This window comes from Chrysochloris asiatica, unplaced genomic scaffold, assembly GCF_000296735.1.
Source record: "Chrysochloris asiatica unplaced genomic scaffold, ChrAsi1.0 scaffold00048, whole genome shotgun sequence".
Classification (NCBI taxonomy): domain Eukaryota; kingdom Metazoa; phylum Chordata; class Mammalia; order Afrosoricida; family Chrysochloridae; genus Chrysochloris; species Chrysochloris asiatica.
The window spans coordinates 15237748-15256815 of NW_006408566.1; the positions used below are offsets into that span (position 1 = coordinate 15237748).

At 40.7% G+C, this 19068-nt stretch overlaps 1 protein-coding gene across 2 annotated transcripts in view; it reads right to left on the reverse strand.

Annotated features, from left to right (window-relative positions):
* Positions 1 to 19068, reverse strand: part of NFIA (nuclear factor I/A) — a 505904-nt gene that overhangs the window by 125774 nt on the left and 361062 nt on the right. For both annotated transcript variants that reach the window (XM_006862482.1, XM_006862483.1), the window contains exons 5-6: positions 18578 to 18695; positions 7217 to 7344 (exon numbers count right to left, since the gene is read on the reverse strand). In XM_006862482.1, coding sequence (XP_006862544.1) covers positions 7217 to 7344; positions 18578 to 18695 — 246 coding nt within the window. The remainder of the gene's footprint in view (positions 1 to 7216; positions 7345 to 18577; positions 18696 to 19068) is intronic.

Genomic DNA, 19068 nt, shown 5'->3' on the forward strand with positions numbered 1-19068 from the left:
GAGCAATTAAGTACTTAACCACTAAGTCATCAGGGTTTCTTGATAATATTGAATTTGGTTAACAGTTGATAGTTGCTTGGATATACTGTTCTACGTGTACTCCAGACCCAGATTCTGACACTAGTAATGTAAGTAATGTAAGGAAAACGGTTGGATAAGGGAGATTTCTTAAGACTTACTGATGAATTCTTTCTTGGTTTTATTATTTTTTAAAATGTAAGTACAAGCCTAGGATATGAAACCTTATAACTCAAGCACATGCATTCACAGCAAAAGAGGACAGTAAATATAGAAGACAAAACTTAAGCTCTGACATCAGATTTGGTTTGAAATTTTCCAGATCCACTGATGTGTAAGGCCTTGAGCAAGTCACTTAATCTTTTGAGTCTTGGTTTGCGGTTCTATAAAGGCAAGCTTACTCTATCTTAATATGTTTTCAACGAGGGTAATAAAAACTTCTGTCACGAATAGGTATCCAAACAACTGTAACGATATTTTTACCATATATACAGGGGAGCTTCAAAAAGTTCGTGGAAAAAATGAACAGTAAAAGAGAAATGAAATCTTTGCATGAAGCCCCCTCGTTTGGAAAGCACCACAGTATTGTCTGGTCCAGTGTCAGCGCTCTTCTTCCGATTTATTTGCACTAGTAGTTCCCTCTCTATTTATTTGCATTAGCAGTTTCTCTGCAATTCTTCATTTGCACAGATAAACAAGAGCTGGCGGTATATGCAGTTCTGCTTGGTGGAATTTCATAGGACTCATTTCATCAGTGCATGATTAGCTTCAAAGCTCCGAATCTAACCCAGTTTTGAGATAACTGGAAAAATGAAACCAAGTAGAGAGAACAAATGTGGCATTGTAAGAGAATCAAAAGTCAGCCTGAGGTTGTCTGATTTTTTAAAAAAAAACTAACATCATCTTTAATCTCTTCTGCCCTTCTTCCCAGATAATAAGAACTGTGCACTAAAGTACTGAGATAAACTAATGAGGAACAGGATACTACAAAAGACGTTTGAAAGAGCCCATGTAATTTACTGCATGTCTGGTTTGTTTTACTCTCCGAAGTCTTCCTGTTGCTCAAGGAGATTTGTCTCCTCTGGCAACCTTCAGGCCTCTTTTGGCCAGGGAGTCCTGAAAAAGCATTTGGAGGCAAGCAAACAGATGCAAGGCTCTGCGAGGAGTAAGTTCAGGCCTTGCTTTCTGTGTCACATTTGAGGCATAAACAAAGTATCCCTTAGTACTTGTTGGAGAACATTATCGGATATAGGCAACCAAGAAGCTGTACGTGCATTCAGATATACATAACTCCTAACATATTTCTGAAGGTAATTTACATGAGTGAACCACTAAAAGCCTCCTACTCAATTAAGTGTACCCCTGGGGAAAAGCTATACAGGCCCAGATAAGTGTGGGAACAACATAAAGGTGTTCTCTGTGCCAAAAAGGGGATTGGGCTTGATGGAAAATCCCCAAAAAGGACCATCTGGCAGCATAAATTATCCATTTAAAATGGCTGGTGTGAGTTAATGACACCAAGTCACCATGAACATGTGCAACATCCTTCAGTAGAGTTTTAATGTCCCCTTAGGCCCTGTTTCAATTATGACTTTTTAGGCTGAATATGGCCAAATGTAAATTTATCCATTGTCCTCCCTACTCCTCACACACATATACCCTGAAACTGTACTTCTCCATAATGAAATGAGGGTAGACAATGGAGAACTGGTCCAGGAATATAATTGTGGGGGATTTCTCTAAGAAGACTCTCTCTCTCAGTATATGCATGTACATACACACATACATACCATATTTTTATACAAATAAGTGATTGTTTGACAGCCACATCCTTCCTCCTCCACTGCCCCCTCCTCTCGGGTATTTTCCCAAGCATTGCTATGCCATTTTTTTAAATTTTTTTTTTTTACCATGTTGCTTTCTGTTAAAAAAATAAAAATTTTAGCATAGCATATTTATAAAAAAATCCTTAGCGGGAGGGAGTGGCAGATAAACAAAGAAGGTGAATGTTATTTGTGTAAAACTCATGAGGTATGGGTGAGTGAGAGAGAAACTGAGGGAAGGAGGAAGGGCACAAAAATTAATGGAAAAGTGGAATTGAAAGACAATGGAATTTTCCACAAATTTCTTGCAGTCTCCTTGTGTATGTATGTAATGTTGTGTTAAGTGCCATGGAGTTGGTTCCAACTCATAGCAACCTTGTATAGGGTTTCCAAGGAGTGGCTGGTGAGCTTGAACCACCAACATTGCAGTTCAAGCCAACATCATATATATATATGGAGCTCTGGTAGTGTAGTGGTTATGAATTGGGCTGCGAACCTTAAGGTCAGCGGTTCGAAACTACCAGCCGCTCCGTGGGAGAAAGATGAGGCTTTCTACTCCCGTAAGGATTTACACCTTCGGAAACCCTGTATAGGGTCGCTATGGGTCGGAACCGACTCGACGGCACTTAACAACAACAACATATATATAAATATATATATAGTGGTGGTGATGTGCCAGGGTCTGTTTCAATTCATAGTGACCCTGCAAAGAGTTCGAGACTGTAAATCTTAACAGGAACAGAAAGTCTGATCTTTCTCCTGCAGAACAGCTGATAGTTTCGAACTGCTGACCTTGAGGTTAGCAGTCATACTCATAACTACTATGCTAATATCATTCCCCCCCAAATTCAGCCATTAAACATTAATGGCTATATAAGTATTCAGATGTTAAAATTTATGATCATTTGACTTGTAATGTGTGAATAAGAACAGGAAGATCTTATCCTAAAATAAGAGTCATTAGGCAACAGTATTGCATCTTCAACCAATCCTGCTGCCCCCAAACTGCCCCTAAAGAAATCTACTTAGGGACTGAGAGCACTTTAGTGTTGAAGAAACTTCATGCACATCAACATAATTTTTATTGTTGTTAAGTGCTACTGAGTAGGTTTTGACTCATAGTGACCCAGTCTAGGGTTTCTGAGGAGTGGCTGGTGTGTCTTTACTGCTGACATTGTGGTTCAAACCAACCTTGGTTCCTCAGCATAAAGAAGCAGCATCAATATGCATAAAAATGCATCACTATAAAGTAAAGATTTACAGCCTCGGAAACCCTGTACAGGGTCCTTTTGAGTCAGAACTGACTCCACGGCATATAACCACCACCATAATACAAAGATACCAAACTTAACATATTTTTATTTTGATTTGCACTGAAGCAGGGAAGAATCCCTGAGTGACACAAACAGTTAAGTGCTTGGCTAGTAACTGAACGGTTAGTTTGAATCCTCACAGAGGCACTGAAAGAAAGCCGAGGTGTCTTGAAAACCCTAAGGGGCTCATTTATATCGGACACCCATGGGATCTCCATGAATTAGAATTGACTTTATGGTAACTGGCTTGTTGGTTGTTGTTGTTGTTGAAGCACGTAAAATGGCTAGGACTCTAATTAGCCTTTTAAAAAGGGTTCAAAAAAATTTTACATCTTTTAATTTTTTAATAGCACATAGACTTTTCATTGGTATTATGCTGAGGTCATGCTGATGAAGCACTTACAGGCAAAGAGCAGTCCGCATCTGCACTTTCACCTGGGCTGGGTTTATTTCTGAACAACTTTAGGCTAACTGGCTTGAGTGTGGAGTGAAGCTGATGCATGCATGACCTTCATAAAGAACCTTCCCACCTAAGTTCTGTGCTAGGAGCAATTAGAAAAAGAAGTTGCCTGTGGCTAATATTGCCATCTCTGTACTTCTGCTTCCCAGTGTGTCATGATCTGTTTCTGGATCTGCCTCTACCTTGAACGTGAATTCCTTGAAATCAGGGGCCACAGCCTTTCTGCCATTTAATTCCAAGAACCTGGCATCCTGCCTCACACAGAGAAAGTGTATCAAGACATTGTTGAATGAATGAAGGAATGAGACAGTGAGAGTCAGAGGATTAGGGCATAGTCTGGCAAAGTGTACCTTCAGCATTTTAGTGATGAAAACAAGATAAAGGACCCACAAGCAGGGCCTGAGGGTGTGTTTTCCTTTTGTTTTTCATTACCATACAATAGAATTGACTTTTTGTGGAGGCTGCTTTTGTGTTGCCAGATATACATGACTCTGAGTTTTCACACTTGTATAAAGTCATGTGATTATCACAATCAAGAGAGAACCAGTTCATCATCCCAAATGCCTTCCTCTTGCAATTTCTTTATAATCACACCCTCTGAGGGTTGTCTTTCTATATGTTAAGGAGAAGAGGGGGTTTAAGATATAAAAATGAAGGGGTACGGAAATTTACTTGCTGCTTGTCTGTTCTTGCAGGGAATTACTCAGAGGTGGGGGTGGGGGAAGACAATCCATCAGAAACCTTATTTTGTCACATGTATTAAAGATAATTTTTGTTGTTGTTAAGTGCTATTGAGATGATTTCAACTCACAGCATCTCGATGTGACAGAGTAAAACTGCCCCATAGGGTTTTCTAGACTGAAATCTTCACAGGAGCAGGTCATTGGCTCTTTCTCCAGCTGGGCTGATGTTGTTGTTGTTAGGTGTCATAGAGTCGGCATCGACTCATACCGACCTTATGCACAGCAGAATGAAACACTGCCCGATCCTGGGTCAACCTCACTACTGTTGCCACGCTTGAGTCCATCGATGCTGCCATTTGACCAATCCATCTCATTGGGGGTCTTCTTCTTTTTCTCTGACCCTCAACCTTACCAAACATGATATCCTTCTCCAGTGACTGGTCCCTCCTGACAATATGTCTAATGTATGAGAGACGAAGTTTGGCCATCTTGGCCTCCAAGGAGCATTCTGGCTGCACTTTTTGCAACACAGATCTGTTGGTTCTTTTGGCAGCCCATGGCACTTTCAATATTCTCCTTCAACATTATAACTCAAAAGCATCAATCCTTCTATAGTCTTCCTTATTCACTGTTCAGCTTTCACATGCATATGAGGTTATTGAAAATACCATGGTTTGGGTCAGGTGCACCTTAGTCCTCAAGCTGACATCTTTGCTCTTTAATTCTTTAAAAAGGTCTTGTGCAGCAGATTTGCCTAATACAATACGTCGTCTGATTTCTTGACTGCTGCTTCTGTGAGTGTTGATAGTTGATCCAAGAAGAATGAAGTCCTTGACAACTTCAATCTTTTCTCCAGTGATAAGAATGTTATTTATTGATCCAGTGGTGAGGATTTTTGTTTTCTTTACATTGAGATGTAATCCATACGGAAGGCTGTGCTCTTTGATCTTCATCAGCAAATATTTTAAGTCCTCTTCACTTTCAGCAAGCAAGGTTGTATCATCTGCATATTACACGTTGTTTATGAGTCTTCTTCCAATTCTGATGCCACGTTTTTCTTCATATAACCCAGCTTCTCAGATTGCTTGTTCAGCATACAGGTTGAATAAGTATGGTGCAAGAATACAACCCTGTCACACACTTTTCTTAATCTTGAAACATTCAGTGTTTCCATGTTCTGTTCAAACAACTGCCTCTTGGTCCATGTACAGATTCTTCATGAGCACAATTAAATGTTCCAGAACACTCATACTTCTGGTCAGGTTCAAACCACCAACCTTTTTTTTTAAACAGCTAAGCTCTTAACGGGAGTTCATTGGTATAATTCTTAGATGGGTTATATATGTCACCTTATAGATTGGCTATGTAAGTTACTTAATTTAATCCTCAAGAATAATGAAATAGGTGCTACTATTATTGTCAAATTATAAGAATGGGACACTTAGATTTAGAGGAGTTAGGTAATTTGCCAAAAATTCACAGCCAGCAGAAATTGGAGGCAGGATTACACTGATTCCAAAGCCCACATTCTACCTTCTGTACCCAGTTGACTTTGCATATTGGGGAAAGCACTGTACAAGACTTCCCTTTAATCCCTGTGAATGCTATACATTGAAAAGGTTTCACAAATCTTCTGCTATACCAATTTCTCACATCACTCCTTAGAGTCCAGAGCAAAGACCACTGCTGTTGTTATTGTTAAATGTCTTGGAGTCGGTTCCGACTCACAGCGACCCTGCATAGGATTTTCCAAGGAGAGCCTGGTGTTTGCACTGCCAACCTTGTAGTTAGTGGTCAAGTACTTATCCTATAGTGCCACACCAGGATTCCAGAGTTAAGATTAGAGTACCCCTAAAAGTTAGAAAGTTGTTGTTAAGTGCCGTCCATTTGTTTCCGACTCATAGTGATCCAGTACAGGATTTCCAAGGAGTAGCTGGTAAGTTTGAGCTTTTTATTTAGCGTTCAATGCTTAACCTTACAGTGCCACATCAGTATCATTTGTTCTTAGTTTAGTAGAGATGAACATAAAGATAGTAGCCCCTTTAAAAAGGATATAAATCATGATGATAGTAACAGGAAAAAAATTTGCAAAGTATCCTCATTTTGTAAAAGTCCAGGTATAAAGCATATAGCCCAGGGAACCCACTCTATTTTTAAACACATTAATTTACTTGCAAATTTTGATAGATTATTATTATTATTGTTAAAAGATAATAAACTAAAAAGCTAGTTAGTACTGTCTAGGTGTACTCCTGGTATGGTGCTGTACTGGATTGTGAACCACAAGGTCGGCAGTTCAAACTCACAAGCTGCTCCTCAGAAACTTATTCAGGGTCTCTATGAGTCAGAACCGACTCAACAACACTTAATAACAACAACAAATGTCTGGGTAGTACACACGATAACACACTCAACAGCTAATCAAAAGTACCAAAGGTACCTTGCAAAAAACTAGCCACTGACAACTCTACAGAGCTCAGGTCTACTCTGACACACATGTGGTTGCCATAAATTGCAATGAACTTGACAGCAGCTGGAACTGGGACTATCACAGTCACCATTTTATGAAGGTGGTGATGGTTGTGTGCCATACATAGTTGCTTCTCACTCATAGCAACCCCGTATGGGATTTCAAGGCTACAAATCTTTATAGAAGCAGAAAGCCTCATTTTTCTCCTGCAGAGCAACTGGTAGACTCGAACTGCTGACCTTGCAGTTTGCAGCCCCGCTCGTGATTCACTATGCTATCAGAGCTCTATTTATGAAGCAGTAAAATACAAAGAGTAGAATACAAACCAGTGTTCATATTGCAAAAGTAAACTTCCCTGGGCTGTATGCTTAACTTGCATGCGCCTCATGGGATCTCACACACATTTCAACTGTACAATGTTAGGCACATCCCATTACCACCCTGCTTACCTGGCTCTACTTCATGCCATCCGCTTGACTGACTGCCACTTCCTGGGGAGCGTCCTTGGCCTGTATAAAATGGCTCTTCACCAGGACTGTCCATTTCATCCTCCACAGACTTGAGGCGCTTTGTGGAGCTGAAAGAGCAAATGGGTAAATCTTTAAAGTGATCCAAACCACCTTTTTCTTGGACATTGCACCTCTGGTTGAAAGCAAGCCAAGGAAGGAAGCAATTGGGCTACTTTGTGGAGTTCTAGGACTCATTTTAGGCTCTTGTTCTGTTTGGTGAATCACTGGAGCTGGAGCACAGTCTTGGGTATGTGTTGTTCCAAGTGTCTGGGTTTGATTTTTATTGTCAGTCAAGCTGCTGCTTTCGCCACATCCTGTTCCTTTTTCCTTTGAGGAACTGGTGGTTGGCTCTGCTCTTGCCTCCACCTGAAACGGCAAGCAATAAGCTACGTTTCCTGTCTCCCCAGACAGTAGCTGGGACCTGGCCATTGGCAATGCCCCTAAACAGAAGTTCAATCCCCACGGGCACCACAGAATGGATAAAAACCAAGGCTCATGATCTTTCAAGAAAAGCCTGAATTTTCTCTCTCTCTCTCTTTTTTTTTCTTGCCATGTTTTCTCATCTTCAACTTGAATTTGCTCAATGAACAAATTATTTACCACATAGCTACAGTACTCATAGTCCAGGTACTTCTCTAGACACTAAAGGAAGACAGTGAGCTTATCTGGAGGACGGAGTGTATTGCCCTGTGAAAACTATTGTTGTTGTTGAATGCTGTTGAGTCTATTCTGACCCATAGCAACCCTGTATAGGGTTTCCAAGGAGTAGCTGGTGAGCTTGAACCACCAACCTTGCAGTTCAAATGGCTTTGCAGTCTGGCGCATTAACCCACAGCGCCACACTAGGACTCCCTGTGAAAACCAGGGGAGTAGAAAAGGAGCAGTCTGATGAGTTAATACCCTTTTTTATACACAAATAACTAAAATGAAGCTCTACTCCATCAGATAGTGCTCTTTGCTTTTTTGGAGAGATATAGTTAAGAAACTTCCAGAATGTATAAATTTCCTTTGGTTGTATGACTGAATATTTAAGCCCAACTTGAGATTTCAGAAGTGAAAAGTTACATACTACCATTTTTAATCTAAGGAACCCTGATAGCACAGTGGGTTAGAAGTTGGGCTGCTAGTCACAAAGTCAACAGTTCGAATCTACCAACCGCTCCATGGGAGAAAGATGAGCCTTTCTACTCCCATAAATATTTACAGCCTGGAAACCCTATACAGGGTTGGAACCGACTCCACAGCATACCACCAACAATAACTACTACCACTATTCTGATTCCAATTGTCTGAAATGATAATATCACTATGAATTAAATTTGTTGTTGTTATGTGCCATGGAGTCGGTTCTGACTCATAGCGACCCTACACAGGGTTTCCGAGGCTGTAAATCTTTATGGGAGCAGAAAGCCTCATCTTTCTCCCGCTGAATAGCTGGTACTTTCGAACTGCTGACCTTGCGGCTCACAGCCGGATTTGTAACCACTATGCTACCAGAGCTCCTTATGAATTAAATTATATCCCCCAAAATATATGTTGGAACTCTAGGTCCTTGTATCTGTGGATTGCTGTTGTTGTTAAATGTCATTGAGTCAGTTCTGACTCATAGTGACGCTGTATAGGGTTTCTGAAGAGTTGGTGAGTTTGAACCATTGACCTTGCACTGTGGCTACAATACTGACTAGAAATGAGTTTTCCTTTGTTATGTTAATGAGGAGACCCTGTTAGTATAAAACCCACTGCAATCAAGTCCATTCTGACTCACAGTGACCCTCTAGGACAGAACAGAACTGCTCCCTAAGGTTTTACAGGAATAGATAGAAGGCCTCCTCCTTCTCTGAGAACTGGCTGGTGAGTTTGAACCACTGACTCTGGGCTTAGCAGGCTAGTGTTTAACCCACTGTGCCACCAGGGTTATTTCTGTGAGTATAGGGTGTGTTCTAAACTGAATCACATCTGGATTATAAGGAATAGCATAGGAACAGAAACAATGGAGTGCAAATAAGGGGAGACAGATGCTACTGACTACAGGACCTTGAGCAAAGTTGGAAATACAGGTGTCATGTTCAAAGATGACAGATGACCACACTGCTTTGAATGTATGTAGCTCTCTGAAGTCCTGCCAATAATCTGATCTCATTCCAAATCTCTCATTCCAGGACTTTAACCAGTAATTTTTTTTTTTCTGTGCCAGTTTATTATTCCAGATTACCAAATCTGAAAAAAAATTAAAAATTTGTGTCTCTTCTAGTTGTGCTTTCTCTACCATGATTGAACCAATTTAAAGAAGTTTGAGGCCCTATTTAAGTATGAATCTCAGGGAGACAGGGAATAAAGAAAGACAGGGCAGAAACTGGCTGTGATTCAACTGGTGTACCACAAAGGCAACTATCATGAGCTTCAATATACTGACATACTTCTTCCTTTACCAACTGTGATGAAATGAATTCTCTTACATGGATTTTTGCCTTGTTTCTTTGGGAAAACAATTTGAGAGATTTTCTTCCTAAATCCTGTGGAGTTACCTTTGCCCCAGTTTTCTTCCCCAGTGAGTTGGTTATTTTTGCGCAGGTTGATTGACATTTTCTGGGTAAGCTGTAAACAACTTGTGTTTTGATACATTTTGTCTGGTCCTGAGAAGCAGCCTGCCCTATGACTGGTATGCATCTTGCCAATATACTATGCAAATTAATTAACTTTAGCTTACAATGCAAATGAAGTGTCTGTGGCCTACTAAGAGATTGGTCAGTTCATGGTTCTGGTGGGAGGGCCATGCCTTGAAATGAATATGCTTGTGTATATATGTAGCCAACCTTACAGAGGTGTGTAGACCGGAAGAAGAAGGCAGAGAGAAGACAGAAGAGAGATGATGCAAAGGGAGGAGACAAGGAGACTCCTAACAGATCTATGACATGGGGTGAGGGCTATAGGGGACCCTGCAGCAGAGCCAGCAGTGACAGGTCCAGAAGGGACCCTGTGGCAGAACCAGTAGTGAGAGCAGAAACCTACTGCTAGGCTTGCTGCTGGAAGAACGAACCAAATTGTTTTAAACAGCTGGGTCCGTTAGCAGTGGAGAGGCTGACGAGATGGAGGTTGGAGGCAGTTTCCTCAGGGTGCTGAGAAGAAGGTGTGCTCAGACAGGGTACCAAGGTAGGCCTGCATGGCTAAGGGGGGCGTGCACGGCAGAGAGAACGGCCTGCTTGTTCAGCCTAGAGGAGCTAAGAACTGACCTACATTGAAGAAGGGAGGGATCTGCTCTTCTCTTTCTGCTGGATTTTACCTGCAGGTTTCCTGATACTGAGTTGTAGCTTATCGATTCTGATCCCAAATTGCAACCTGTTCCTTAATAAAGCACTTAACTATAAGCATGGTCTGTGAGTTCTGTGTGACCACTGCAGTGAATTACCAAACCCAACAGACTAGTAAACAGTGCCATGGCAAGGAAAGCTGGTGCCAGAATTGGTAAAAAGTTTGGACTGTGCAGGTGTATCTGACCTTCCCTTCCCAGTGTTTTGCTTTGTGCTTATCTTAAGTCTCATCATCTCTCCTAGAAGTAGATACAACCTTGCTTGCTAAAAATGAAGTGGACTGAAAATACCTACTGATGAAGATCAAAGACCACAGTCTGCAGTATGGGTTGCATCTCAATGTAAAGATGACGAAAATCCTCAGCACTGGGCCAATAAACAACATCCATATCAATGGAGAAAAGATTGAAGCTGTCAAAGACTATTTTGCTCAGATCAACCATCAACATTCATGGAAACAGCAGTCAAGAAATCAAATGACGCTTTGCATTAGGAAGACCGTAGAAGAATTGATGCCTTTGAGTTGTGGTGTTGGAGGAGAATATTAAAAGTACCATGAACTGCCAGAAAAACAAACCAATCTGTGTTGGAAGAAATACAGCCAGAAAGTTCCCTGGAAGCCATGATGGCCAGACTTTTGTCTCTCATATTTCAGACATAGTTTTCATGTTTGGTAAAGTGGAACATTGGAGAAAAAGAGGAAGACCCCCAATAAGATGGATTGGCACAGTGGCAGCATCAATGGGCTCAGGTATAGCAACAATTGTTAGCTTGGCCCAGGACCAGCAGTGTTTCATTTTGTTTGCATAGGGTCACTATGAGTTGGTACCGACTCAATGCCACCTAACAGCAACAACAACAACAAAAGTAGATAGGTCCTGACATTATTTGTACCCTTTTACAACAGTTGACAACCTGCTGCTTTCAAGCCCTGCACGTTTCTTCACATCTTGCCACCCCAGCGTTGCCTGAGAATACATTCGTGATCCTAAAACTAAAGGGTAATAACACATGGTATATCAGGGAGCCTTGCAGGACCTTGCCCCAGCACTGGGGCAGGGTAGTATCTGTTCTGCTTGCTGATACCCAGGTCATACTGGCTATCAAATATTCTGAACATCATCCTGAGGGAAGGAGTAAAGTGTGGTACATTCACAGACAGAACTGCCAGGTGTACGGTATGACTGAAGTTGATGGAGGGGTGCAGTGAAAGATGAGAGGGGTGGAGGTTACAAAAGATAGTGGTGCCTGGACTTTAGCCTACAAACAATGGAGAATTCCAGAAACTCTTTAAGCAGGGGAGTGACAACCACATTATATCTTAGCAAATTTATACTTGGACGCTGTGTGGATGATGTATTTGGGAAGGCAAAGGGAACAGCAGGAGACAACTATGAGATTACTGCAGTTATGCAAATAAAAATGTGGAGGGTCCCATCTACAGGTATCTGATATTCAACAATGGGTCAAAGTCCATTCAATGGGGGAAGAAACAGTCTTTTTAATAAATGGTGCTGGCAAAACACTAGATATCCACATGCAGAATAAAATGAATCAGGATCCATACCTCACACCACGCACAAACTAACTCAAAATGTTTCAAAAGTCCTAAATTTTAAAACCAAAATGAAATAGTTCCTGGAAGGTAACCTAGTGTCAAAACTAAGGAACCTAATTTTTGGCATAAATAGTCTATCAAACAAAACTACAAGTGCATGAGTGACAGAAGATCAATTAGAACTGGGACTTCTTTAAAATTAAATATTTATGTTCATCAAAAGATTTTAGTAAGAGAGTGTGGTATATTGAATTATTTAATATGTCTGTTCTAGTCATGCCTTTGTAATTCCACCAAATGGGTCAGGGTAAGAGAAGGTGGGAGAAGCTACTAATAAGGATGACATGCTTCCGCTGTGGATGTTAACAGAGTTCACTGTAATGATAAAATCTTGAAACTCCAGCATGAGTACAAAATGAGCCATCTCAGTAGCAGGAGGGGGTATCTCACTAACTTCATGGAAAAGCCAGGAGTGGAGCATGTTCTTTGGACCCTGCTATCCCTGTGCCTTAAACCTCCTTGTCCCAGGGACAGAAAGCTGTGACACTGGGAAAAGTGGCCGAGGAGAAGCAGCAGCAGAACCAAGAATCAGAGCATGAGACAGAGAATTTGGATTCCCAGCTAATAGAGCAAGTAAAGCTGAGTGATTTGGGGCAAGAGGCTTGCTTACTGAGGAGCTAGATTTGCTGACCCATGGAATGAGAGCCAAGCACTCTAGTGGTGTAATGGTGAGTCCTGTGGGCATTTATCAGCAGCACTAAAAGAGCTTTGGTAACATTACAGGGGCAGAGAGAGGCCTGTGGGCATGGCTGAGGAGGGGCTATCCTGACTGAAAGAACTGAAAGAACATTTTCTGGTTCTGACTTGCAAACTGTCAATTTCCCTAGCAAACCCCTTAATTGACAGTATGGTATCTGAGCTCTGTGTGCCCACTGCAATGAATTATGGAACCCAAGTGGGAAACAGAGCATGCTGTGGAGAGGGATGGTTTAGTGCCATGCTTTTTCAGAAAGTTAAAAGAGAACCTAAATACTGAGGAAAAAATCTTAGGCAACAACATAGCAGATAGAGGTCTAATCTTTAAAATAAACAGAAAACTTTAATAATTCAAAACAAAGACAAGCAATCCAATTAAAAAATGGACAAAGGACACGAACAGACACTTTTGCTAAAGAGAACTTTCAAGCAGACTCCTTACATGATGTTTGTGATAATTAGCCATTGTTATTGTTAAGTGCCTTAGAGCTGGTTTCAACTCATAGTCATCCTGTATAGGGTTTTTGAGGCTGTGCATCTCTGCGGGAGCATAAGCCCTCATCTCCCTTCCACAGAATGGCTGGTAGTCTTGAACTACAGACTTTATTGTTGGCAGTCCACTGCTTACCATATAAAGCCAATCAATACTATAATGAGATACCATTCTTTACTTCTGCAAAAAATGGAAATGATCAAAAAACCAGAAAACAATAAATGCTAGCGAGGATGTGGGGGAACTGGAACATACTGCTGATTGGATTGTAAAATGGCATAGTCACCATGGAAAACAGTATGGCATTTCCTTAACAGCTGGGAATAAAAATACCTAATGGTCCATCAATCCCACTCCATCTTAGTTATCTAGTTTTGCTAGAACAGAAAGTTAGAAAGTGACAGCTTTACAAAACATAAATTTATACGCTTGTAGTTTGTTTTTAAGTGTTGTGGAGTAGGTTCTGACTCACAGCAATCCTGTATATGATTTCTGAGAAGCAGCTGGTGTATTTGAACCATTGACCTTGTGGTTCAAACCGACAACGCAGTTGAGAGCTTATCCTATAGTGCCACACCAGAAGGCTAGAAATCCAAGTTCAGGGCTTCAACTATAGGACTAGGATTTTTCTATTTGTCATACTGAGGTAAGGTCCTTCATCAATCTGCCCCTGGGGCTAGGAGTTTCTCAGTACTGGGACTCCAGGTCCAAAGGATGAACTCTACTTTTGGTTCTTTTTCTTGATGGTCGGAGGCCCACTCCTCTGTTTCCTTGTCTCTCGTTTTACGTCTCTTTTATGTAAGATGATGCAGGCCCCACCCCAGGGAAACTCCCCTGACGTCATGCAATCTGAGTAACTGTGTTGCATCCTACCCTAACCCCCTTTCAACTGATGCTCACGCTACCATTATTAATATTTTTCTGAGTTTTTAAAGCCTTCTGATTTCCTTGGCACCCTTTCCATGTAGTTGTTAAATTGTGAAGTAAAGGACTCTGTAGTTATTATCTGACAGTTTAGGTGGAAAGGAAGAACTTTCAGGGTTGATACAAGATAAATGCCTGGAGGACTGAGGTATAGGACGAAGGAAGGAAAAAAAATGGAGGACTGAATGACGTCCGAATGCCAGGCAGGAAAGGTAGAGGGCTTCCAAGAGAAAGTTTGCTGACTTCTCAGAATTGATAGTTGGTTCCTATTGATAAAGTTATTTTGTGAGAAACACAAATTTTATCCCAGTTTTTACACTATCCTTTCTGGGTCTTTGGAGATGTTTACCCCGAAGAAATATGGTACCTACAGTTAATGCTAAAGTAAATCTCCTTTATATTTTATTATTTTCATTTGCTTTTAGAAGTGAACCAACCATTGATTTTGGTCTCTTGATCTTGGCTTTCTAACACACTGGTTCTATTCTTCCAGAAAATAGGAAAGTTTCAATAAGATTCATACTTTAAGGGAGGATAAATATTCTTTAAGGTGTGACATGCCATCTCTTCATCTTGTGTGTGCAATTTCTTCTATGTTTCTAGCAATTCCATCTATATATTATAGTAAAACTATTACCTTAGCTCATCTATTTGCTGAATCCCTACCATGTGCAAGGTCTAGAAGCCTGAGAGTTTTCATTTACTTGTCAGTCACCACACCACTAGATTGCAAAGCTCCTCCCTTCCCCCCTACCCCCTTAAAGCCACAGTGCCTAGGATAGTAGTTTCAGTGCTTAATAAATAGTGTTGCTAAACTAGAAGGAGTAGACACCATTCAAGAAACTTACTGTCCTGAAGGGGAAACAGGACAGGTATGTATCTCAAAGATGGTAACAATTCAAGATAGCAAAGGCTAGGTGTGGCTCTGTAGGATCAGCATTGTGCTGCTGGCCATGAGGCTGGTAGTTCAAACCCACCAGCTGCTCCTTGGGAATTCTATACAGGGTCATTATGAGTTATATCCAAATCAACCTGCACTTAACCAACAAGAGATGATAGATATTTCTATTTTAGGGTCTTACAGATTATTATTCCTTAAGGAGCAAGTTAGCCCCATTCCTACAAGGATTCAGTGTGGAAACACTATGTTTTTTATATCCGACACATCTAGGTTTATAAATATAATGACCCTGTATAGGGTTTATGAAGGAGCAGTTGCAGGTGGGTTTGAACTACTGACTTTGCAGTTAGCAGTCCAGTGCTTAACTTAAAAGCTCTGCCATTTCTAAGTCGGTAACCTTGGATACTCTAGGATAAGCAATGATCCACAAAGTCAGCAGTTCAAACGCACCAGCCACTCTTCAAAAACCCTATCCAATGTCGCTATGAGTTGGAACCAACTTGATGGCACTTAACAACAACAACAACCTTGGGCAAGTTACATAACTCCTGTGAGCTTTGAGTTTCTGCATGGTTAAATGAAGTCCTGATGTGATACCTTGGAAACACTATACAAGGTGACTGTGCATCAGAACCGACTCGATGGCACATAGCAGCAACACAAATGGCAACACTGAAAATGTTGCAAAACTATTGTGAGGACTATGAGATCATGCATGTAGAGTCACAAAACAACTGACCAAGGCATATTAACACAACATGGATCAATATCCCCTGAATAATTGATTGATTGATGTTTTCTATGTAAATATGGGATATTCTGGACACATTTCCTAACTTGTATACAAATCATTCTGCTGAGTCTATATATTTAAAGAATATATATATATATATATATTTTTTTTTTTTAATATAAATCATCCTAGGAAAAGCCTGATGAGGAAAAAACAAACATATTACTGCATTATTATCTACTGATGTTTATAATTCTCTCATCACAGTTAGTTGGTTGCAGACTATGAATGCGGCACTAGCCTTTTAAATGACATTAATAACCAGCATCCCACTCAAACAGCAATAAAAGACGGAAAACAGAGCTGGAGAAGTAAGTGGGCTGAGGATGAGGAGCACTGTTTGGGTGCACATGGTATATAGGTAGCACACATATGAAAAGCCAACAGTACATAAACTTCCAAATGAATCATTGTCCCCAAGTATTTGCAAAGCTTTTTCATGTTGACTGAGTACAATTACACAAAAAGTCCCTTCCATCAGCAAACATTTGAAATTCTCAAAATTATTAACACTTCACAATCTCACCGTCAGCTTTAAATACATTTTGGATTTCAGACTTTTTCTTTTTCCTGATTTGTCTCTACTATAAGCCCTATGCAGGCTCACGATGAGTTGGAACCAACTCGAAATCACTTAACAACAAAAGCAACATGAAAAATGATGGTGGGATTTGGTGGTTATATTGAGGAAATGACTTTCTTTATTTGTCTTCAAGAACTTAGTAATGACTAAACTGATTTAAAAAACAGTCATGATGGCTCCAATACATCAAGTAAGGAAAGAGTAGATCTCTACCAAGGAAAACTTCTATAATTTGGCTACTTTTCAATCGTAAGATTCCAATACTTGCTTCAAGAGGGATAGATCTTTGTCAAACATTTTTCTGCAAAGTACGCAAACATTTCAGATAGTTTTGCACCATTTTTCTTGTCACAGTCCAGTTCTAATGCCAATTTGTGAAAGACCATTGTGAGTTTAATGACTAATCCTATTCTCTCTGGTGCAGGTTTTCTAGAGACAACAGGATCTTTGAAAGTGCTTCATTTTGATTTTGGCTTTGAGGCTTCAAGGGGATTAAGGACCTGGAACTGTTAGCAAGCAGTGCTCTTCCAGCTTCATTGTTTATAAATGTTACCAATGCAATGGCGTTTCTGATGTAACTGCATCCATTTTTACAGTCTCACATCAAGATTGCTGTTGTTGTTGTTGTTAAGTGCCTTCGAGTCGGAGCCGACCCATAGCGACCCTGTACAGGGTTTCCGAGGGTGTAAATCCTTACGGGAGTAGAAAGCCTCATCTTTCTCCCGCGGAGCGGCTGGTAGTTTCGAACCACTGACCTTAAGGTTCGCAGCCCGATTCGTAACCACTACGCTACCAGATAAAGGGGAGTTTTATTTCTTAAACCAATTCCAATAGACTAGATATCTGGGAGCTTTAGGGGTTCTGCAGGAAAAGGGCTGGGATTGCTCTGCAATATCTGCTTGCTGTGGGCATAGGGGACTAGGATTGAGATTACCTGCATCAAATTTCTGCCAAATAAGCCATAACACATGTCCCTTTTTCTAGTCAAGTCTTGTCCTCACTTTTCTAAGCTCCTGCTATGTTCACCATCAATCCTTTTTCCACATTTTTACTCAATTTTCAACCTATCCAGAATGTCATTCCTTTTCCCTTCCATTGCATTAACCCAAGCCAACATTTATAGCTGAGCACAAGCCACTCTTTTTGGATAAAGCCTTCTTTTAACTCTTTTTTACCACCACCCATCTGTTTAGTTCAGCATGCCATGGTGGGTGGCATGTGGTTGTGATGCAGGAGGTTACACCATTAGTATTTTAAGTACTGGTAGGGTTATACATGGTGAACAGCTTTCAACCAAGCTTCCAGACTATAACAGACTAGGAAGGAAACTAGTCAATGAAAACCTATGGGTTACTGAATATTATCTGAGATTCAGACTCACTTCCTTTAGCCATGTCATCAGAAAGGGCAGATTACTACAGAAGATCATCACATTTGGTAAAGTGGAGGGCCATGGAGGCAAGGGGAATCGTCAATGAGATAACTGGTACAGTGGCTTTAACAATGGACTCAACCATCTCAACTATTACTGAAGATGGCATAGGACCAGGCAAAGTTTTATTGCAATAGTCAGCAACCAATAACCACAGTTGTTATTAGTTCATGTTATTGTTTTAAGTGCTGTCGAGTCAGTTCCGCCCCATAGTGACCCTGTACAGGGTTTCTGAGGAGCATCTGGTGAGTTTGAACTGCCGACCTTGTGGTTCAAACCAACTTTGCAGTCCAGCGCATTAACCTACAGCCCATACCACAAAATTTAGTCCTCTGGTTTTTACAGTTTGATATACATATTTTTTTTTTGCTTCATGTGTATTTGCCTTTACTATTTCCTCCCCCAGTTCCTTCCCACAAATGAGGCTGAACGTTCAGACCACACTTCATTGTGGGCCGGACCACACTTCATTGGTGTCTCTATAGCAACACTGTTAAAATTAAGGTGTGTGTAACTATGAAGCATACCCTTTAAGAGATGCTAATCAAATTACCTGGTAGAGGATGTGCTCGGTAAAGACCTCCTCATTGCTCCTGGACTCATGCTGTAATATGAAGAACTTTCCAAATCCGAGAGAGAAAAATTTGGGCCAGTTCCTGCAGCTATGGGTGCTGGAAGAAAATGAAAACATCAGTCAAAGTTTTAGAATAAAAGATCAATGATAGCATTTATCAGTGCTGCATTTAATACATTTTCCTTTTGCTCATCCTAAATAATCAGTAATGAAAGCTGACCTCAAAAGAACACTGAAATAGTCTACATCAGAAAGTGTATGCATGAATGTATGTGTGTGTATATATTTTTTGTTGTTATGTGTCGTGGAATCAGTTCCAACTCATAGCGACCCTGTACAGGGTTTCCAAGGCTGTAAATCTTTATGAGTGCAGAAAACCTCATCTTTCTCCCACAGAACAGCTGGTAGTTTCAAACTGCTGACCCTGAGGTTCACAGCCCGATTCGTAACCACTACGCTACCAGATATAC